The sequence below is a fragment of the Vipera ursinii genome (assembly GCF_947247035.1).
Source record: "Vipera ursinii genome assembly, chromosome: 6".
NCBI classification, from domain to species: Eukaryota; Metazoa; Chordata; class Lepidosauria; order Squamata; family Viperidae; genus Vipera; species Vipera ursinii.
In genome coordinates, this window is record NC_139515.1 from 31715863 (window position 1) to 31740576 (window position 24714).

Sequence of the window (24714 nt, forward strand, 5' to 3'; positions counted from 1 at the left end):
GTGAACCTGAAGAATTAGTTAAAGAGATGGATAAGACATTTAGGGTTAATTCCTGGATTGCTAGACAGAAAAATTTACCTAGAGATATAGTGATTTACTTCTCCAGGAGATCAACTGGAGTTGATGCAATCATGCAATCATGATTGCAATCATGCAATCATGCAATCATCCAAGCTTTTTACCAGGAAAGATTCCAAATTGCAGGCCAAGATATTATAATTTTAAAGGAGATACTCCCAAAAATTCTTAGAAAAAGGAAAGACTTCGCCTTTTTGTCTGATGAGCTTAAGAAGTGACAAATTCAGTTTAGATGGGAAATACCCATTGGAATTGTGATGAATTATGCAGGGACGAGGTATAGGTTGAATACAATTTCAAAAGCAAAAGATTTTTATACTAAGGTCCTTAAAGCAGTCTCACCACCGTCTCCTCGAGTTAAAAGAACAGAACTAAGACAAGAAGATAAACAGTTGAGTGAAGGGGCAATGTCACTGCCTCTTGAGGAGATGCAGCAGGGTTTAGGGTTAAAGGAGGACCCGAGAGAACAGAGGATGACTAGGGCTGCATACAAGCGTAAGGAAAAAGAGCAAAAACAGAAGCTTGTATCTGGTTTAACTACACAAGATGCGGCTGTTTCAGAGCCTGTGGGAGGAGCACACCCGAAGAGAGCAACAGGTGATCTTCAGGTCATGTTCCAAAGGCTCCTGGTCACCAGAGATGGTGAAGTTCCTGACATGGAATGTTAATGGCTTAAACTCACCACAGAAAACAAACTATTTTACTATTTGAAATGACATAGAAATGATATTGTTTGCTTACAAGAGACTCATGCATATTTGCTTTATGATAAAAAGGTAGACAGGGCTTTTAAATCTCATATTCTTAGAAGTGCCTTGCTGTGTGTCTGGAAAAAGTATTATTATAAGTTAAATTATAAAATACCGATTTGGGGAATTCCAGGACACGCGATAGAATGTGTATCTATGGGAGTGAGTTTGGATATGTTTTCCTATAAGGAATTACTTAGATTGGAAGGGAATAATTGGCAACTTAAATCATTAAATGAGTTAAAACAAGAAAACGTAAGTTACTCTTGGTTCCAATACACCCATCTGAAAGCTAGGTGGAAGCTGGATCAGAAGGTTGGCATCACAATTACAGATGAAAACTTAGTAAAACAAATTAGATATTTAAATCGTGCACATATAAAGAGGATATATGTTTTAACTGAATTGGACTCGGAAACGGAATTAAAGATTGTATGATAAAGTGGGCTCAAAACATACAGGAACCAATTCCGTTGGATACTTGGGAGGTAATCTGGGTCAGAAATGTTAAATTTACTCAGGCTCAAAATTTAAGAGAAATTTTTTATAAAATGTTTTATAGATGGCATTTGGATCCCAAAAAGTTGTCTAACATGTATCCTAACCTACAGTCTAAATGCTGGAGATGTGGTACTTTAGATGCTACTTATTTTCATATGTGGTGGACTTGTAGAAATATAAAAGCTTTTTGGATTAAAATTTGGTGGAACATTCAAAAGATTTTTAAGAGAAAGATAAAAGTTTTCTCCATAATTGTTTTTATTGGGTATTGTTGTAGATTGTGATACTAAAGAAATCAATTTGATGTTGAACCTGATAACAGCAGCACGGTTACTGGTGGGACAATATTGGAAGAAGGATAGTTTGCCTACTATAGAAGAATGGGTACTTAAGGTATCGAATCTTGCAGAAATTTCTAAGATCAATCGCAAGAAAGATATATTTCAGTTTGGAGGATGGATAGATTATATTCAGAGTAAATATGGGACTAAAAAGTTCCATTTAGCTTATGAGTAGATTTTAGATTGTTATTAATTTTAGTTTTAGTATTGATTATATTTTTGTTTAAGTTATTATTATTATGTTTTTAATAATTTGAATGTATCTATGTTAAAGGGGAGTTAAAGCACATTATGAATTTGGTTAATTTTATAATGGATAATCTTAGAATATGATTATTATATCTATAACCCTGTATTAAGCTCTGGGAAGTGGGGGGGGTGAAGGGGGGTGGTTTGGGGCAGGTGGGTTTTGGGGATATGTATTGTAAAAATTTTTTTTGTAAAACTCTAATAAAAAATAAATAAAAATAAATGAAGTAGTAAAATAAGAAAGACGAAAGGGAAATAAAAGGAAAAGAAACAATAATTACAATTAAAAAAAGAAAAAACTGAAGAAATGTATGAGTTTCAACTTTCTTTTCAAGTTATAGTTACAATGTCTCTCTTTCCTCTTAGATGCTACATAAGGCTTTTAGTCTCTCTTTAATCCAAGTCTTTCTTAACCTTCAAATGCATTACTTTCTTCTTTCAGCAAAACATCCTTACATTTCCAGTCTGTCAAAAAAGTTTTTATTTTTTTCTCTGACCAAAGTCAGTTTGCCACCTCAGTGAATTCTGACATTTTCACATTCCCTTTATCCAATGTAGGGATTTCATTTTTATTTATTTATGTCCCACTTTTATTTTTACAAATAACTCAAAGCGAAGAACATATCCAACATCCCTTCCTCCTCTTTTTCCACAACAACTCTATGAGGTGAGTTGGGCTGAGAGAGTGAGTGACTGGCCAAAGGTCACCCAGACACTTGTTTTGTTAACAGATCCTAAGTGAATCAACAAAAGGTTACTTTGTAGTGAAGACAGGAAGTGAAAGTAGTAAACTCCCCATGCATACCCCCTCCCCTTTTTTAGTGTGACAGAATCCAGGAAACAGTAATGATTGGTTTTTTAAATCAGAGAAGATAGAAATGAAATATAACTGGATTCTGACATTATGACTCTAAATTTAATACCAGTTGCCCACATTCTTTCCCAAATAGCCATGTCTATATTTTACCTCAAATTAGCCCATTTTGTCATGTAATCTTTAACTTGTTCTTGTTTTCATAACTTAAAATTTTATTAATTTTTGCTACAGTGTTACATTTTCATCATTTGTACACAGTATAGTTCAATTTCAAATTATGTTTTGTAATTTCCAATTCATATTATCTTTTTATTTGTATTGTATCTTTCTTTTAACTGTGCATATAATCAGAAACAATGTCCTTCAACAGTTAATTGTTCTCTTGACTTTATCTCAATTTCTCCACCCTCTTGTACTAGTAAATATTTGTATGTTAACCATTTATTTCTATCTGTGGTTTCTCTTCTATAGAATGCTTCCTGTAGAGAGGTTGATAAAATATATATTTGGCCACAAGCTGCACTTATATTTATTCCAATATGGCACTTTTCACATAATGATTTTTAAATTCTACATTAACATTAAATTTATTGTACCATAAAAAAGCTCATGCCCGCCAAACTTTCTTCTTTTATTTCTCAACAAGTCCCATTCTTTCATCCAACCCAAACAACATATTGCAAAATACAATTTAAAATCAGTTAATCCTAATAAGTCTTTTGCATCTTGCAGAATTTATATGTAATCCTTGGTTTCTTTCCCTGCCATACAAATTCTAGATAATGGCCATTGCTTAAAAGGCATATCATTTTTCAAAATTGTATTGTTTGAAATAAAAACAACACTCTAGTAACACTTTCATTTTTATTACAGAAATTCCTCCAAGAAAGAATAAATTTCACCTCTTTTCATCTTAATAGATTTTTCTTAATTTCATTCCATACTGTAATATAATTATGTTGAAATAACATACCATTCACATTGGACATAGTAATACTCAAATATTTTACCTTTTTCTTAATTTGAAAACCAATTAAGTTTTTTTTCATTGTAATTATGTTTCTATGTTATTTAATTCATCATGAAGAAGCTGATTTAATACACTGCTCTGTTTCAAAGCCTCTATGTTAGAAATATCCTCACTAATGACAGATATGTTTTCTGTTTGTTTTTCAGCTGTCAGTCCATCCTCATTGTCAGAAAGTGCACAAAGAAGAGTATCATTTTCATAGGTAGGAAAATAGTACCTGAACAGAACAAAAAAAGGCAACATATCTAATTGATGTTTTCTTTGCCCATGCCTCTTATACCATTATGACTGAACCTAACATTACTGAAATGGTTATAGCTATTGCAACTACATAAACAGCAAAAGCCTGTTATTTAAGTAGAAATTGGCAATAGTTGTGGCTATCTCTTGGTACTGCTGTGTTTTGTATGATATTGGTTAGGGTGGACTGAAATGATGTGTGGTGCACTATAGATCTATTACTTCTTTATTTCAGTGCTACTGGTGCTATGGAAGAATGGCAGTACAGCAATAACAGAATGTAGGTAATGCCAAACAACAATGCCGGTGCTGTTTCTGAATTTCAAGTTGGTAATAAATTAATTCTGTTTTCCCACTTTCTGTAAACTTTCAATTATCTTGCATTCTTAAACAAACTGAATTGTTTGTAAAAGAAAAACTACTGTTCTCTATTTGTCACTTGTTAAGTGACATACCCTGTCTAATGAAAATATTCCATTTAAATCAAGCAAAAATATCTAGCAAATTGTAATAGCACTTTTAGTTTGAAAGTTTATTGATAAGAGAGCATTTTGAATGACTGGTTGGTTTGCAGTCTGCATAGATTAAGAGAATACAAACCTTGCCTGTCAATTAGGTCTTATAATACACTGTCTACAATACTGATGGAGCATGCATACTTAACTTACTGTGGTTGATCCCAAACAGATCTGTTTGGCAGATCTGCTATATGTTTGCTATCTTCCAAATGATGTATTAACTCTTTTTTCAACTGGAATTTTTTCTCACACTTAAAACACTGACACTGGTGCACCTGTCTCCTGATGAAATTCACTAGTTTTACTTGTTGATAAAAATTCAGATCTAGCAAACAAAAACATGTTTTAGGGAAGAAGCAGATGACATATCCAAATAAGATTATTGGACCAAATAATCTTGTGTTTATAGTGTTTAAACATCATTTACTGTTCTTAAATAAGTTAAAGTTCTGCATATCTGTTGATCATTTGAATTAGAAGGGTAACTGTATATTGTTTAAGGAAAAATAAAGCAAATAGTGCCATGATATTTATTCCTTCAGTGCTGAAACCTGAGCAGCTATTAAAAAAAATCATGCAGTTCATTTACACAGTGGTTTCTTGAGAACCATCGAAAAACACTTAAGAAAGGAAAACTGCAGTAAAAATCCAGGTAATTAAAAAAACCCTTGAACTGTATATGCTGATTTATGTTCTAACACCCCCCCACACCCAGATTTTTACGAGGAGTGAAATGTGGATTACTTACCATACTCAGACTTAATTTTTAACAAGTTAAATCCATGAGCCTCCTGGGTTTGGAAAAAAAAGTTTTGAAAGATTTTGAATTAGTTATATTTGATTAATGCTAATTTTGTGAAAACCAGAAATAACTGTACTATAAAATATATTGAAACATACTGCTGTATTATTTTTTACCCAACTATTTGTTGTAATTATAAATGTTAAAAAATTCCAATAAGCACAGTACAAAACATGAATTCTTCAAATTATTTGCTGTCTTCTCAAAACCTTAGAACTAGGGATTATCACTTATCCAGCAAACAATGTTAATAGAAATCATGTCTTAGCACACAGGTTAACCCAGCCACAGCCCCTTAGGTGAATATTTTTAGTCACTAAAGTTTATCCCAAGCTATTTCTATTCTGGATTGGATGGAGACTTCAGCCCCTCTCAGACTTTCAGTTTAACACATAAATCATTTCAAAAGGAACAGGTAACTGGACCATAGATACAGCCTTTTTCCTACTATCTCAAGAATTAAAACAACTTAAGAAGTGTGGGAAACTCTTCCTAATTAACTTAGCTGACAACTTTGTCATCCAAAAGGTAGAGGAGGGAACTAGAGGAAAAACCATACTGGACCTAATTTTTACTAATAGAGAAGTAATAGAGGGAGTTGAAGTTGCTGGAACCTTGGGCAAGAGTGACCACATCACATTGGAATTCAATATAATGCAAACACAAGCAATAGAATATAATCCAACCAGTGTTTTAAACTTTAAAAGTGCTGATTTTACAAACTCAAGAGAGAGCCTAAGCAAAATTTCATGGATAAAAATCCTAAAGGGGAAAACAACTCAAGAAGTATGGGAAACTATGAAAAATATGATCAGAAAAACTCAGTCCAACACAATACCATTGAAAAAGAAAAACAAGAAATTCAAGAAGAAACCAGCATGGTTGCCCAAAGATCTCTGATAAACTGAAAGATAAAAAGAACAAGTACAAAAAAATAGAAAAAGGGACATATCACTAAGGCAGAGTATTAGCAGATAGCCCAAATCTGCAAAGATGAAGTCAGGAAAGCAAAGGATCAGAATGAACAAAGATTTTTTAAATAGTTTCTTTAAATATATAAATAACAAGAAAAAAGTCAATGAAACAGTCAGTCCACTAAAGAGAGAAGATGGCAAGGAAATAATAAGCAATAGAGAAAAAGTAGAGCTGCTTAACTCATTCTTTGCATCAGTCTTCATGCAACAAAACAAAACAAAACTATAGCCCAACCTACCAAAAACATAACTGTAAAAGACAGACTAAAAATAAAAATTTAAATAAGCAAGAAAATGTAAAGAGAACACCTGTCTGATCTTGATGACTATAAATCACCAGGACCTGATGGGTTACATCCCAGAGTTCTGAAGGAGCTGGCAGATTTTATCTCAGAACCATTGTATCATAACTTTCAAAAATCCTGGAGCATCGGGGAACTACCAGAGGATTGGAAAGATGTGGTTCCCATCTTCAAAAAAGGAGAAAAAAAACAGACCAGGAAAATACAGACCAATCAGCCTAACAAGGATACCTGGGAAGATAGTGGATTTTTTTTAAAAAAAAGTCTGTGAACAGTTTTGAACAGTTTAACAGCACAGTTTAAAAGCTAATATAATCTTTGGTTGTATAAATAGACATAGAATCAAAATCACGTGATGTATTACTACCGCTTTATAAATCCTTAGTAAGACCATGTTGAGACTTTGGGAAAAGTGCAAAGAAGAGCAACTAAGATGATTAAGGGCCTGGAAACCAAAACCCATGAAGAATAGTTGCAAGAATTGGGTATGGCTAATCTAAAGAAAAGAAGGACTAAGGGGTGACATGATGGCAGTATTCCAGTATTTGAGAGGCTGCCACAAAGAAGAGGGGGTCAACTTATTCTCCAAAACACCAGAAACCAAGATAAGAAACAATGGATGAAACTAATGAACGAGAGAAGCAACCTGGAATTAAGGAGAACCTTCATAACAGTGAGGACAATTAACCAGTGGAACAACTTGTCTTCAGAAGTTGTAGGTGCTTCATCACTGGAGGTTTTTAAGAAAAGACTGGACCACCACCTATCTGAAATGGTATAGGGTCTCCTGCTTGAGCAAGGGGTTGGAGTAGAAGATCTCCAAGGTCTCTTCCAGCTCTATTCTGATTCTTTGAATTCTCTCTCTCAAATCTTCATGTGTTGATATTGGAGGTTTTATGGAGAGGTGTACTTATATTGTTTGCACCATCTATCCTATCCACACATTTAGAATGTTAATTAAGTGGAATCCTAGACCACACAAAGTGCTACATTACATTCATGGAAGCATAGCTGTCCTTCAAGAGCAAGATCAGTGTCCATACATCATTCTCTACTAAATCTGAAGCCCATCATGCATTCACCTAAATCCCTAAAGTATTTAAAATAGATTTCCTGAAATTTCTGAGTCAAGGTATTCCTCCCTTTTCCAGTATAAGTAGCTCTAATCTAATCTAATCTGTAAATCCAAGGCTATAGTTCCATTAAAATTAATGAATACTAACAAAGAGATAACTAACAACTGGTGTATTATAATGATTAAAGTGTAAAGGATTAGGGAGATGTAGATTCAAGTCTACCCTTAGCCAAGGAAATTCACTGGGCTAGTCCATCTATTAGCCCAACTTTTTTTACAGGTTTATTATAGATAAAATGAAGAGGAACTCCATGAAAATTCCTTTGAGCTCTTGGGAAAAATTGGATCTAATGGAATAAATTCATAATAAAGAACCTTCTAAAACAAATACCTCCATAACAAACTCACAGTATGTAATTTCTAATGCATAATGTAAAGTATGCATTACTACATTCTTCTTACCTCCATGTGAACACAGAGTTTTTCTGTGGTGTCATCTTGCTTTTCACAAAAGAGACAGACTGCACAAACAGGATGTTCTTCCCAATCAGACCAGTTCCTATAAAGAAAGAATGCAATGAATCATCTGTAACTGGCATTTTGGAATTGTCCAGAAAAACTGTAGGCATGGAAACAAAATGTGTTTTAACTCATCTATTCCCACAAAAAGCAGAAAGGTGGAATTTTACTCCCATCAGTCAGCTGCAATCTTAAGCTATCTTCTCTTCCATTCCTGTCCCCATAGGTTTTTAGTTTCTCCTTCCTGCCCCTGAAGATACTCAGTTTTCTGTGATCACTGAGCATGTCTAATCCACTCTAAGTTATTTTGCCATGTATACATTTTCCCACATATTATTTTTGTAGCATTGCAAGCTTTGCAATTCTCAAGCATGCTGGTATTTTCTTCTTGTTCTTGGTCCCAGCATTTTGATGAGATAACTATTCCATCTATTAACTGTTATACAGATGGAATATAACAATATATATCACCCAAATGAGGCAGATACTTATGGCTGGGTGCTGCTTATTTCAAAGAAAGAAAGAAATAACATATCCCAGAATGTTTTTTTTCCCATTTATCAAAATTTAAGTAGTTAATTTTTAGCAGCAAAGCAAAGTAGATGCCATGTATTTAAGCTTAAGTGTAGCTTTATCCCACTAAAAAACCAAACACCTCCCCTATCTTTTTCCCATCTACCGAAACCATGCCACCATAATATTCTAACTCCATTGTGGTCTTTGACCAACCCAATATTGCAGTTATAAAAAGTGGCTTATGTAAAAAGAGTACATGTAAAATACTGTCTTTTTCTGTTTTGCAGATTTGATAAATATGTGTAACATGAAGATAATGCTTTGAGGAACACTTGTCAGCTTGCAAGGTCAATTCTATTCTAACATGACAATATTTCACCAATTATTTTTCTCCCAGTTTCTTCAGACAAGGCTACTCTATAATAATTAAAGCTACTCATATAGGCCACATTCTAAAGACCTAGATAAAGAATTAGATTCTCATCACCGTGGCTCAGTTTCACCTTTTTCTAAATTGCTTGTTCTCCAATTTCATCCATGGTTAATAACTTTAAAGTAATAATCTGAAGAAATGATTATAGCTGGAAGCAAGAAGTTAAGGTTTATTTTATTGATCACTTGATGAGAAAAAAATACTGTTTTTGTTATGTAACCTCTCCTGGGGGATGTAGGAAATGTGGTTCTTTTGTCACTCGTTTCAGTCTAATGCAGGGGTCTTCAAACTTGGCTCTTATGACTTGTGGACTTCAACTCCCAGAATTCCTTAGCTAGGCACACTGGCTGAGGAATTCTGGAAGTTGAAGTCCACAAGTCATAAAAGGGCCATGTTTGAAGACCCCTGGTCTAATGGAAGCTACATCCAATACACCTGAAAGGCATCAAGTAGGGAAAGGGTGACAAGACAAAGGAAATACACAATGACCAGCAGTCTGGTGGTAAGACATGAAATACTGAAACTATTTTGGAATTTGAATCTAGAATTGTGCAAGTTGGATTGAAAACAGCACTTAAAATGTACATCATACTTGTTTGCAATGTCTCCAACCAAATCTTTCTGGGCTATAGAAGGCAACTAGAGAAAAGGATCGGCTGCTTTAAGGAGCTACACATAGGTAATATATGAATGTCCACACTCTTCAAGGAAACAACTTCATTTTGAACTCAAAGAGCTGCACAGCCCTACCTGATTCTTTTTGTATTTATTTATTTTATATCCCACCTTTATTGTTTTTATTGTGTCTATTAACAGGATCACTCTGTAACATTTTCTTATCACTATTGAAGGAAATTCTGCCACGGGAGTGGAGATATTAGATCTCCTGTCTTCCCAAATTATAAATTGCCCTACTACGTAAAAGAACTCTAACATTTTCCCTTGAGGTGGAAAAGTAAGCTTGAGATGGGATATCATTAAAATAAAATTAAAGATATTAGATTGTCCCTTTTTAATCTCACTATGCCAATTTATTACCATTCCCCATAATTATTTATTTTATTTTATTTTCATTCTATTTATATCCCGCCCTTCTCCGAAGACTCAGGGCGGCTTACAAATTTAGCAGTAGCCTTCATTCTATGTATATGCCTGCTTATTAGGGCTTTCACACACACACCCCCAAGCGGCATTATTACAAAGTCAGCTTAATTGCCCCCAACAATCTGGGTCCTCATTTTACCTACCTCGGAAGGATGGAAGGCTGAGTCAACCTTGAGCCTGGTGGGATGCGAACCTGCACTAATTGCAGGCAGCTGGTGTTACTTAAGGAGGCATCAGCCCACTGCTCCACCAAGGCTCTGTTACTATAGTTTAAAAAATTACTATAGTTTAAAATGTTGAAAATCTCATTTTTATTTTTTTTCAGTGACTGCTATTTTATCTCTCATTATTATATAAGCAAGCCTAAAGAATCCCAGGTTACTAGCCCTTAAATATGAAACAAAAATTCCTAATACTCTTCCTGATTGTGGAACAATTCTCGATCATCTTCTGATTGAATCTGTTCCCAGGACTTCCCAAATTCCTGAAAAAATAAAGTAAAAATAAGTTAAGCAAACTAAAATTTTTAGATTTATTCAGAAAGAACAGACATTCTAAGTAGAAATGGAAACTCTCAGCAATCCTTCTCCTTGGCAATATCCACTGAAGAACTTGAATGCTGCAGCTTAATAACATCTGAAGAGTCACAGGCTCACCTTTATCTGATCTGAGCTTTGGCGGTGCCTTATCTGATGGGGTGTTTAAGATAAAGTAATTTTATATTTTGTATCTAAAATATTAATTCACTGTATGAACCAGTTGAAAATGTGTTTTTCCTTGTGAAAAGAACACATGGTGTTAACGGAAAGGCAAGGAAATATGGGATTTCATTAAGAGTGCATAGCAAGCATGACAATCCCTTACAGCAGGGGTGTCAAACTCAATTTCATTGAGGGCCGCATCAGCATTGTGGTTGCCCTCGGGGGGCCAGGTGGGTATGGCCAGGGTGGATGCGGCCTACTGGGTGGGCACAGCTGGAGTGCGTATGGCCTACTGGGTGGGCATAGCCAGCTCTACATCGTTCGCATCAAGGGTGCCTATGGGGGCCTGGGCAGGAGTGGGACAGATCTGGGGGTCTCTGGCAGAAGGAGGGTCTCTGGGTCAGGGCCAAGGTAGCGGGGACTGTTCCCTCACTGTTTTCAGTATGGCTTTGGGGGCCACAGAAAACCACTTCGCAGGCCACATCTGGCCCCCGGGCCTTGTGTTTGACATGTCTGCCTTACAGGAACTGAATTTTGATCCATATCACAGTTTTATTATGGAACCCTAATCAAGTTCATTTCTTAGGTTTACTGAATTTTGTAATGATTGTATTTCTGGCTCATATGATAAATTTGTGTGATTCAAAAAAAAGGTCCTAACAATTAAGTATTCCTGGCAAGCTAGAAAATTATGAGAGTCTGCAAGAATTGAGAAGTTTCCTATATTTCCCAGTACAACTTATTTCTAAACAAAGTTTTATTTTCCTTTTTTTAAAAAAGCATATAAATTTATTTTTGGATAATTGATTCTCTTTATGAGATGAATGCTCAATATGGGACATGGGAACCATCCAGTGTAATTATTTTTATGTACTTTTCTGCATTGTTGTGGAAAGTACCAGACTAAAGGAAAGCACTATGGAGCAAGATAAGCCCTCTTTGGATAACTGAAGGATGGATTAAAAAGAAGTCTTTCATTTTCAGGAAAGTGTCTGAGTTCCTACATTAGTATACTGATAGAATGTAAAGAGTATTAGCTATCTGGGAATACCAATACATTGGATTAAAATAGGATTGAGCATTACTCAAAAATAGTGAAATACAAGGCACTATATTTGTCTCTCTGCCTTGACATGAAATCTAGCTTTACGATGGATTGCATTGATGTGTTATCCTGAGAGATGAAAACATTTAACCTATGCTTTATCCTTACAGGAACTGATCTATAATTTGTAGATCTTCCTGGGCTCAGACTGCCATAGATAAGTCATTTTAATATTTTTTGGAAAAAAGTTCCTTATGGTTTAAAGAGCTTGAAGGATAAAAATAATAGCTCTGCTTAAAACACCACTTGGCTACTTCTGTGGCAGGTGACATCTTAATTAAAGAACTTTGTCTCAATGCTATTTATTACACTTGCATTCACATTTAACTGCTTCTTCAACAATTGTAAGAAAAAAACATCAAGTGAAAGAGATTAAAAGTGAAGGTATCACAATCAAATTGTTATATTTTGCTTCTGGGGGTAATTATGTCAAATGAGGCAGGCACAGACTACAGTGTACTGTAATCAGAAGTTTCAGAGCTCTTACAACATATCAGGTAAATAGTGTACTCATTAAAATAGCTCAGAACAAGATTTCATTATAGTTTGGGGACTTAAAATTCTGTAATTAAGTCGGAGATGCCTTAATCTCTAGGATAAACTGTTGGAGTGCTGTAAGATTCATGAATATTGCCAAGGCCAGTAAGATGTGATTTAACATCTCTAACTGCAGGGTCCTCTTAAGAGTGCTACACTCTTCTAAGGAATTAGCTGCTATTTTTAAATGAAAATATAACAGCTGGAAAAAAGCTAGGTTGGGGTGAGGAAAGAAATGTTCTGTTAGAACCACCAGCTTCAGCTTTGCTCCTTGCCAGGGTTCTGTCATTAGTGGGGGAAGGGAGGGGAACAAGGGGAGAACAAATGGTCAGGTTGCTGTATATTTTTATGATGGGAAATTGGGAGTGGGGAATTGACAGTTGAAGAACAGAGTAGCCTAGAATCTGGTTCATGCTGGCGTCCCTGCATCTTCAAGGCAATATGCCCTGAGTATGGAATTTCACCAGCCCAAACATCTCAAAGTTTCTCATAACATCATGGTGGCGCTGGATTGGCTATGCTATGGACCACGGGAGGAGGGCTAGTGAACCCATGGGTTTAATTCTGTATTACTGTGTGGGAATTTCAGATTCTGCTTGACTCTACTGCAATTAGTCTTCCTTAGTAAAAGTGCCTTTTCATTTCAAATGGAGTCAAACTGGGGCAGGTCCGATATTAAGCAGAATCTGCAATTGTGGTCAAGAGGACATCATCTTTACTGTGGGGATTGTGCACACAACTGTCAGTTCAAGGGAGCAACCAAGAGGAGATCGAATGCTGGGGGGGAGGGTTTGTCCAGGCCCCCTCCTGGGCTGGATCTCTCTGAATGGACCTGCCAAGATCCCAGTGGTCCCTGGGTGTCAGAAGGAAGAACGACTAGTAAGAGAAGTCCTCAGGGGTGACTTTCACCCACAGAGGTTGTGGCAGCTGCCAGTGGAAACAGAGGATAGTGTTGGAAGAACTTGAGAAGGAGGAGGAAGAGATGGGTGGAGAACAGGGCCAAGCCAACTGATGATGGAGCAAGCAATCAAATTCATGTGGGGAGATTTCAAAAACCTGAAGGCATGCAAAGCCCTCACCCAAGCCTCCCAGGCAGATCAATCACACCCGGCCTCAGCAACCGATGGGCAACCGCATCCACCGGGGCATGCAATGGAGGAGCTGGATCTGCAGTAGCAGCAGCCTCTGCAGCCCCAGCACCTGGAGGGGCAGCCTAGCGCAGCCTAGCGCAGGACTGATGCCAGCAAGGACAGTAAGACTTCACTGCTGGGCGTGAAATTTGATGAAGACTGGGAAAAGTTTGCGGGAAGCTTACTATAGAGTCCGGATTAAGGAATGGGGTAAATGGAAAACCACTTTTAATTGCCTCTTAGGGTATTTCCATTCAGGGTTCTCTCCTTTGGGCTACAAGGGGCCCCTGCCATGTTCATGCAGCTGATAAATGAGGTGCTGCATTAACATCTATACAAAGATGTGCTAGTTTACCTGGGTGACATACTGAACTATACTATGAAACTATGGCGGAGCATGTAAAACTGGTTAGATGTGCTTAAGAAACTTAGGGCCATCCAACTATATGCTAAACTTTCAAAGTGCAAATTCCACCAAAGCAAGATTGACTATTTGGATTACCGCATTTCTCATGAGGGGATAGAAATGGACCCTGTGAAAGGAAAAGTGCTAGAGTGGGTTCTACCTCACACCAGAAAGCTTCCTGTGATTCACAAACTTTTACCACCAATTCCTGCCATCATTCACTCAAATTGCTCTCCCCATTATAAATTTACTAAAGATACAAGGGGTGGGAAAACCCAAGCCGAGTCAGCCCTTAAGTGGTCAGTGGAGTGCCAGGCAGCATTAAAAAAACCTCAAATGGCTGTTTGGTGCTGTACCTGTGATAAAACACCCAGACTCTAATGCTCCGTTTATTATTTAAGTGGATGATAGCAATGTGACAGTGGGGACAGTACTTTTGCAAAGGAACAGCGAGGATACCCTGAAGCCATGAGCCAGGTAACTGAATGACACTGAACAGCAGTGGGCAGTGTGGGAAAAGGAGGCTTATGCAATGTGCTGTGCACTTTTAATGTGGAGACGCTTCTTGGAAGGGAGCAAGACCCCTTTCAAGATGTGGACTGACCACAAAAACTTAGCCCTAAAAACACCCCGTGGCTATCACCCAAGCAAGTCTGAAGGGCTCAGTACTTTAATCAGCTTAACTTTATGCTTCACTATCTCCCAGGGGAAAAGAATTTCCTAGGCAGTGCACTGTCCAGGATGCTGCAATACACTAGTTCCAAACAGGAAATAGTGAGACCAGTTATCACATCTCGCCAACTTGCAGCACTGGTCATCACCCAAACACAGGTGTAAGAATAACCCCAGGTCAGGGGTGGCACAGCAGACTCCCTAAAAACAGCATTAGAGGGAGTGGTTCCAGGTTTACAAAAATGAATGCATGATGCAAAGGAGCTTAGCCTGGGTGGGGGCAAAACTGTATGTTCCAGAAAGCCAAAGATTACTAATGCTGGAGAAAAGCAGTGATTCAAAAACTGCTGAGCATTTTGGCTTTGTAAAAACGCTGCACCTGATTAAGTGCCAATTCTGGTGGCCATCACTAAAAAATGGACATTCAAAGCTATGTGGCTAGCTGCCCAGTCTGCACTTCAGTGAAGAGATGGGATGGGAAGACACCAGGGCTCCTCAAACCTGTAGCAGAAGGAAATTTGTATGGATTTCATTGTAGAGCTACCTGAGAGCTTGGGAAACACTGTTATTTGGGTGATCACTGACTTGTTCTCTAAACAAGTGCATTTTGTGCCACGCCAGAAATGGAAGTGTGAACATGCAAATAGGATGCTAGACCAATAACTGGGGTGCAACATAAATTACCAACAGGACAATTGGACTGACCTCCTGACATCTGCTGAGGTGGCCTATAACAACTCTACATAGCAGCACCAGATTCATCTGTTTAAAGTGGTCATGGGACAGGATTTTGTCACCTCTTTCCAGAAAAGCTCTGTGATTGTCAAAAAACTCCAGTGCCTTAAGTGGTGTGTCTAATCTATATCTTTTCGTGTCCCAGTAAATTAAGATCCCTTCTGGAATCAGCCATCTAAAATTCACTCCTTTTTCAGCTAATTTCTTACTTAGGAACTGGTATTCTCTTCAAGCCTCTCTTATCCTCATAGGGATTTGTTTGAGATCTACAATTTCTTTTTCTTTGTACTTCCAATGGTTCACCTCTTACTTTTCTCAGAATCTCATCTCTTGTAGATCTTTTAAGGAATCTAACATGCACTTTCCTAGGCACTTTATTTCTTCTGGCATCATTTGAGTTGACTCGATTGATCTGATCTAATTCTCCTTCCATTTGCGATTTTCCAGTTCCTAATGCATCAGCCAGTAACTCAGTTATCAAACCTAAGAGATCTTCTTCCTTATCTTCTGTTATATTTTGGAATCTTAAAAAGTATGAGGCCCATTCCATTTCTATGACTCCTAACGAATCTTCTAATTCTCCATTTATTTGCATCAATTTTTGATTTTCATCTTTTAAAACTTCTAGTTTCTGATCAACCTCAGTTGACTTATCTTCTATTTTTTGGATTCTTTGCTGGTTATCTGTGATCATCTGTTTAAAATTTTCAATTTGGGAATCTATATTGTTAATTTTTTTATTCATTTTGTCAAGGTCACTTTTCAACTCTTCATGGTTTTTCATTGTTACTGCCGTCTGGAGCAGTATTAGCCTCTTGAATTGCTTGCAGAATTGCTTGCATATCATTCTGGAAGGTGTCCATCTTCTCTTGATGAAGCATTGTAGCAACTGATCTCTGATATACTGGACTTGCAGTGGCCGAGGCAGGAGCAGAAGATCCTTTTCCCCCAACTTTAGAAAAGTTTGGGATGCTCATCTTTATTTATTTATTTATTTTATTTTTTTATTTTATTTTAATTCCATTTATATCCCACCCTTCTCCGAAGACTCAGGGCGGCTTTACAAACTTAGCAGTAGCCTTCATTCTATGTATATGCCTGCTTATTAGGGCTTTCACACACCCCAAGCGGCATTATTACAAAGTCAGCTTATTGCCCCCAACAATCTGGGTCCTCTTTAATTCATATGTTGTAAGCCACCAAATGGCCAAATTTTATAATCCAATAGGCTCCTAATAGTTAGGAGAGGCAACCATGAAAACAGTGAAAGGTAAAAAAAGGAGGAAGAAAAAAATAATAATAAAAGCATCAGGGCAAGGGGGGAAAAAGAAAATCCCCCAAAAGTAAAAAAAAGGGGAAAAAAGAAAAAAAGAAAAATGTCAAAATTATAATCCACAGAGTTCTGTTCTAGGGAGTTTCTTGGTATTCACTTCTTCGGAGATAGCTTATAACAGTTCCAAACCAGGCTGTATTTATAATCCAGGAGAGTCAGATGGCTCCAAATACAGTTTTACATATAATTATAGTCTATCTTGTAAAACCAGGCAAACCAAAAAAAATCTTTCTTTCTCAGGCAAAGTTTTCAAGGACCTTCAGATAAGCAGTGTCTGGGCATACAGTCAAATTTTAATCTAAGTTAACTCCAATCAGGGGAAGCTGGATATAATTCTCAATTTCACCATTAGATGGCATTAGATGTCCATTCCCACATTTTAAAAAATAAAATAAAAAGTAATTTAAAGATTCAAAAAGTAAAAGTTTTGATGGCTTTCACACAAAAAATAGACACAAAAAATTCTATAGAGCCAGAAGCTTCCCAAGTTATCCTTCTGTGCCTCAGACAGCTTTTTGATATGGTAAGTTTTTAGTTTAATTTTTAGTTTGCTGGGAGCTTAAATTGCCGCTTGTAATTCAGGAAGGGGGGTAAGAAAGAAAATTCCAACCCCTCCCTAAAACTAAGGGCTCGCTCTCAAAAGCTGTTGAAATGCTGTTTGCCAAACTGGTATTCGCTTGTAGAGAGAGAGAAGAATGTATTCTCACTCAGATCAGCTGTTTGCTTTCGCTTTAGAGTTCTTTGTCTCTGATGAACAGCTGGTAATGGCAGACCGCATAGATGCGGTCAGCCTTTCTCCTGCTGGTTCCAAGAGTTCCTTTGGATCCAGCAGGCCGGTTACTGCCGACCCGCGATCTTCAAAGCTTCACCCTTTGGCAGTCACCTCTACAGGGTGACTTTCAGTCCGACTGGACCCACCAGCTGGTAGAAATTGGACCCGGGGAGAGGAGAATCATTTTCCTGAGTCCATCTTACAGTGACATCACCAGAAACTCCCAAAACATGATTTCTTGTTGTTCTTCTTACAAAGTGAATTAACGCATCCCTTGGTAGTCTTTTCATAGTAGAAAATCTGGAGTTTACTCTAAACATGTTATCTATCTCTAGATTCATATTTTTTTCTTCCCCACTGGTCAGCTGAGTCAGGGCTTTAACCATCCTTGGTCTAATGTCTTCTCCTGGCTGTTCAGAAAGCTCAAAATCTTAATTGGAACTGTTTTATCTAACATTCCAAAGTTGCATTTTGGTCCAAATCAGCTTCCAGCAAATTATTTACTTTCTCCATGTCATGTTCCAAAAGATCAGATCTCATTTCCACTTTCTTATCTCTCCAGTCAAGTGTTGTATTTCACCACGTAGCTCTTTTGCTAGAGCATCAAATTTAGCCTTGATAGTTCTTCCCACGTTCTGAATTAACTCATGTGTCTTGGCTATATATTCATCCAAAAATGGTTTTAAGAGTTCTAGATCTCCTGATAACCTCTCAGTCTTCTCCATTCTCTTTCTGGTTGCCATGTTTAATGTGTAAATAAATCTTTAAAATCTGAAGTTAAACACTTTAAAATTATAAATTATAACTTTAAATTATTATAAGTCCAATAATTTGCAAAACTAGTAAAAAATGTAATAGTTAACCATATCACAATCCTTTGGCTCCCCCTTGTGGTCAACTGGACCAATCAAAAGCCGTTAAACTTGGTGTTTCACTCTCCCATCACAACAAACTCAAAGCCTTGTTTAAACAATCCTTTGTTTTAAAGACAAAAAAAGGAAACGAAAGAACAGAGAAATCCACAAAATCAATCAGCCATATAGAATCCTCCAAAGATTTATATCCTTAAATTTCAAAAAATAGTTTCCACAATGATTTCCAGCTTCTTTAGTTTGGCTCGGAAAAATTGACTCCTCCCTCCACGCCATTTTTAAAGTTACAGAACTTCAGAAATAACAATAGTTCCAAAAAAAAGGAAACAACAAGCTGCAACTAGAGGAAGTCTCCCTTAATAAGAAAGGTAAATATATTAAGAAATAAGTGTCTAAGAACCGGTGGCATCCCTTAATGTCCAAATAAACGGCTGGTTCATCCAAAATGAACTTGCATGGTTGCTCCGTCCCAGCCAGGACTCACCCGATTACTTCTTCATCAAGAAGCAGTCTGAGAGCGTCCGACTATTCAGGGGAGCAAGAGGGTTGATTTCCAGATCTTCCCCTTTCCAGGGAAGTTTCTTCAGGCTTAGAAACTGTTCCAAGTCTAAAACTGTGGAAAAGCTGCAGGAGCTCTAGTGAGATCCTGCTGGCAGGGAGCCCTTCTTCCAGCAGAAGTCAAAAAGTGGGGCAGCTCTGACATAGTCTTTCCTTCAAAAGGGCTTGTGGTATAATGACATCAAAATGTTTCAGAAATTAAATTCTTGTTTTTTTCAGCTCTATTAAGTGTTATTGATTTCTAGGATAATTTTGCAATTTTGGGTTGTTTAATGGCTTATCCTTTTGTTCTGTTAGAAGGATGCAAAGATCAACTGTATCAGACAGATAGTCTGGGCAGATGGTACAATACAGAAAACACCAAAAGGCAATAGGTTTTCCTTCTCATTGAACTCATAAAAGTGAAACCAGGATGATGCTACCTCACTCTCTCTGTACATGCTCACAGACAGTAATTCTTATTGCATGCTTGCTTCTTTCTCTTGGCATACTGACTACACCGAGGCTATTCTGTAAACTGCCCTGCAGGGAATTTTAACCCAAGACAGTTCAACCTAACTGATACACATACAGACACACATGTATCAATACTTAAGAATGAACAAGGTACATAATCTGGTGGTATAGATTAACTTTCCTGACTTTCAGTTTTATCACTGAGAATTTTTACTCTGATTTCTGTAGGTACTGCAAGTGATCTAGTAAAAAATCAGTACATAGCTACTATGTGATCTTTGGACATTGTGACAGGAGCTTGGCCTTTTATTGCCAATTTAGTTTAGTTTAGTTTAGTTTTATTAAATTTTTATACCGCTCTTCTCCCTAGGGACTCAGGGCGGTGAACAGGGCAGATAATAAAAGTACAAAACTACAAAAGTTAAAATAGAATTAAATTAATGCCCAAGATAAAACAGTAAAATATACAAATATTTAAAAACCCAAATTAACTCCCCATCAGGCCAGGCCAGCTTTAAAACATGTGATTTAATGCAGAAGGAATCCGTATTGTCTAAAATTATAAAATGGCAAAATATTTATATTCAATCCAATTACCTCTTTACTTTATGAGTCCAGAAATGTCAACAGGATCTAAACCTCGCAAATTACTAGGAGGATTGAAACATAGTACATGTGTCAGAACCCATTCCTATTTCATTTCTATCTATCCCCTCTGACCCAAAATCAAATCTCACCTTTCCCTGAGTTCTGCCATACTCCAAGGGAGAGGGGGGGAATGTGCCTGCGGGGTTATTACTTTTGCTTCCTTTTTCCGTTACAATGTAACCTTTTGCTTCGTTTATTGCCTCTGTGTCCTCTACCCACTACAAAGTAACAATTTGCTTCTTGCATTATCTCCCTCTCTGAACTTTACCTCCCTAAACTGTCAGCTAGAACAAGGGAGGAAAAAAGGAACACAACCCAGTGCCTGGTTTATTTCTACGCTCTCAGAGGAAGGTGTAAAGCAGCCGCCAACCATCACTGCATGAACTGGAGATGGGCCAATGTTATCTCCCCTTTTCCCATGATGGACTTAACACCTGGGGATTGACTGTCCCATACCGGACGGGCAGACTATGGGGTGGGGTCTTGTTTAGGGATACTTTAATCTATCGCTCTGCATGGGAAATCTCAGATCGTCTATTATGCCTGCTATCAACCACTCTTAATAAAAGTTCCTGTTGGAAGAAATTGTTTCCAAGAGTTTTGCTTTCTTAAAATGTGGGATTGAAGTGGGTCCTGACAACATGTTTTGTACACCTACTATATTTTTTCTAAACAACTTAAAATATTGCTAGGTGAATATTAATTATTAGCAAGAGTTCTGAAATGAAGAATTGTAATACACTGTATTAGCTAATAAAGGTTTGCAACCTCACAGTATTTATATAAGTATATCTCAACCACCTAAGGCTGCCAAACAATTAGTCAAGCATCCATCAATTCAAAAAGGTGGATTTCTTGACGTTAATTCTAAGGTAAAGGTTGACAACAAGGAAAAAGTGCTTTTATTCTGAATAACGGAAACAAAAAATACACATCACCTGTAAAATTCTCAATCTCCAACAGTTATGGTGTGCTACAGATAACACCCCCTTCATGGATTACTGCCTTGTCGTGCCAAAGGGGCTTGCGTAATTCAAAGAACCTATAAGCTATGCCGTGCAGGGCCACCCAAGATGGACAGGTCATAGCAGAGAGTTCTGAAAAAAGTGATCCACTGGAGAAGGAAATGGCAACCCACTCCAGTATCTTTGCCATGAAAACCCTATGGACAGTACCAAAAGGCAAAACAATATGACGCTGGAAGATGAGCCCCTCAGGTATTCGTGCCAGAAAGAATGAAGAGACTGGGCCAAAGACGAAAGGACGCTCAGCTGTGGATGTATCTGGTGGTGAAAGGAAAGTCCGATGCTGTAGAGATTTTTTTCTCCATAGGAACCTGGAATGTAAGATCCATGAATCAAGGCAAGCTGGACGTGGTCAAACAAGAGATGACAAGACTGAACATCGACATCTTAGGAATCAGCGAACTAAAATGGACAGGAATGGGTATACTACTGTGGGCAAGAATCCCTCAGAAGAAATGGAGTAGCCTTCATAGTCAATAAAAGAGTAGGAAAAGCAATACTGGAATACAATCCCCAAAATGACAGAATGATCTCAGTTCGAATCCAAGGCAAACCATTCAATATCACAGTAGTCCAAGTCTATGCCCCAACCACTGGTGCTGAAAAGGATGAAATTGACCGGTTCTATGAAGCCCTACAGCACCTTATAGAACTAACACCAAAAAATGATGTCCTTATCATCATGGGGGATTGGAATGCTAAAGTAGGAAGCCAAAAGATAACCGGAATAACAGGCAAGTTTGGCCTTGGAGTGCAAAATAAAGCAGGACACAGGCTGATAGAATTTTGTCAAGAGAATACAATGGTCATAGCAAACACTCTTTTCCAACAACCCAAGAGACGGCTCTACACATGGACATCACCAGACGGTGAACACCAGATGGACAACACCGTCTATACAGTCAGTAAAAACAAGACCAGGAGCTGACTGTGGCTCAGACCATGAGCTTCTCGTTGCAAAGTTTAGGCTTAAACTGAAGAAAGTAGGGAAAAGCAGTAGGCCACTCAGGTATGAATTAAATCATATCCCTGTTGAATATACAGTAGAGGTGAAAAATAGATTTAAGGAATTAGATCTGATAAACAGAGTGCCTGAAGAACTATGGACAGAGGCTTGCAACATTGTACAGGAGGTAACAACCAAAACCATCCCAAAGAAAAAGAAATGCAAGAAAGCAAAGTGGTTGTCTGAGGAAGCTTTGCAAATAGCTGAGGAAAGGAGGGAAGCAAAAGGCAAGGGAGAAAAAGAAAGATACGCCCAATTAAATGCAGAATTCCAGAGAATAGCTAGAAGAGATAAGAATGCCTTCTTAAATGAACAGTGCAAAGAAATAGAAGAAAACAAAAGAATAGGGAGGACCAGAGATCTCTTCAAGAAAATTGGAGAGATGAAGGGAACGTTTCATGCAAAAATGGGCATGATAAAGGACCAAAATGGCAGGGACCTAACAGAGGCGGAAGAGATTAAGAAGAGGTGGCAAAATTACACAGAAGAACTATACAAGAATGAGCTTAACATCCCTGATAACCACGATGACGTGGTCACTGACCTCGAGCCAGACATCCTAGAATGTGAAGTGAAGTGGGCCTTAGAAAAACTGAGCAACAACAAAGCCAGTAGAGGTGACAGTATTCCAGCTGAGCTATTCAAAATCTTAAAAGAGGATGCAGTAAAAGTGCTACACTCAATTTGCCAGCAAATTTGGAAAACTCAACAGTGGCCACAGGATTGGAAAAGATCAGTTTACATTCCAATTCCAAAGAAAGGCAGTGCCAAAGAATGTGCAAACTATCGCACCATTGCACTCATTTCACATGCTAGTAAAGTTATGCTTAAAATCCTACAAGCTAGACTCCAGCAGTATGTGGATTGAGAACTACCAGGAGTACAGGCAGGATTTCGAAGAGGCAGAGGAACTAGAGATCAGATTGCACACATATGCTGGATCATGGAGAAAGCTAGGAAGTTCCAGAAAAACATCTACTTCTGCTTCATTGACTATGTTAAAGCCTTTGATTGTGTGGATCACAACAAACTGTGTCAAGTTCTTAAAGAGATGGGAGTACCAGACCATCTTATTTGTCTCTTGAGAAACCTATATGCGGGTCAAGAAGCAACAGTGAGAACTGGACACGGAACCACTGATTGGTCCAAAATTGGGAAAGGAGTCAGGCAAGGCTGTATACTGTTGCCCTGCCTGTTTAACTTATATGCAGAGCACATCATGAGAAAGGCAGGGCTAGATGAATCAAAAGTTGGAATTAAGATTGCCGGAAGAAATATCAACAACCTAAGATATGCAGATGATACCACTCTAATGGCAGAAAGTGAAGAAGAACTAAAGAGCCTCTTGTGGGTGAAGAAGGAGAGTGCAAAACTTGGGTTGAAACTAAACATTAAGAAAACCAAGATCATCCGGCCCTCTCAATTCCTGGCAAATACATGGGGAAGAAATGGAGGTAGTGACAGATTTTATTTTCCTACGCTCCAAGATCACTGCAGATGGCGACTGTAGCCAAGAAATTAAGAGACGCATGCTCCTGAGGAGGAAAGCAATGGCAAATCTAGACAGCACACTAAAAAGCAGAGACATCACCCTGTCAACAAAAATGCGTATAGTCAAGGCTATGGTCTTCCCAGTTGCAATGTATGGCAGTGAAAGTTGGACCATAAGAAAGGCTGAGCGCCAAAGAATTGAGGCCTTTGAACTCTGGTGCTGGAGAAGACTCCTGCGAGTCCCTTGGACAGCAAGGCGATCAAACCGGTCAGTTCTAGAGGAGATCAACCCTGACTGCTCTTTAGAAGGCCAGATCCTGAAGTTGAAACTCAAATACTTTGGCCACCTAGTGAGAAGGAAGGACTCACTGGAGAAGAGCCTAATGCTGGGAAAGATTGAGGGCAAGAGAAGAAAGGGACGACAGAGAATGAGGTGGCTGGATGGAGTCACTGAAGCAGTAGGCATGAGCCTAAATGGACTCCAGAAGATGTTAGAGGACAGGAAGGCCTCGAGGAACGTTGTCCATGGGGTCGCGATGGGTCGGACACGATTTCGCAGCTAACAACAACAACAACAACAACAACACAGATAACACAGAATCACTTTTTATACCTTTTTTACTATACTATATAGTTATGATTTTAAAATTGATACTTAATTTTTTTTAAAAAACTAAAAATTATAATGATATGATTTTATAGCATTATAATTGAGTTCTGAGTTCCATTGTCACTTCACAGTAGCTTTTATAGTCTATGTTATTACTACAGTTTTGTAGCAATTGTCTTTACAACTTAAAAGACACAGGCTGTTCTTAAATTATACCTGTTAATCCTACAGTTGATTTTGTAACCCTACAATTGATTCTGTAGCCTGAAATTAACAGCCAATAATAGCCACTTTTAGTCAGAAACTGAAAGAAAGTCATTTGATTGACTGAATCCAGTTAAATGATTAGTGGTCTGTGCATGAAGAACATTAATAGTTGGTATTTTATTGTTGATCTAAAATGTAACTT

General features: G+C 37.7%; 1 protein-coding gene across 2 annotated transcripts in view; it reads right to left on the minus strand.

The window, feature by feature from the left end:
- Positions 1-2663: 2663 nt before the first annotated feature.
- Positions 2664-24714, minus strand: part of ZNF277 (zinc finger protein 277) — a 143719-nt gene continuing 121668 nt past the window's right edge. For both annotated transcript variants that reach the window (XM_083366707.1, XM_083366706.1), the window contains 5 exons: positions 10665-10732; positions 8139-8235; positions 5272-5314; positions 4674-4848; positions 2664-3982 (listed from right to left, as the gene is read on the minus strand). In XM_083366707.1, coding sequence (XP_083222833.1) covers positions 3790-3982; positions 4674-4848; positions 5272-5314; positions 8139-8235; positions 10665-10732 — 576 coding nt within the window. In that variant the 3' untranslated portion in view covers positions 2664-3789. The remainder of the gene's footprint in view (positions 3983-4673; positions 4849-5271; positions 5315-8138; positions 8236-10664; positions 10733-24714) is intronic.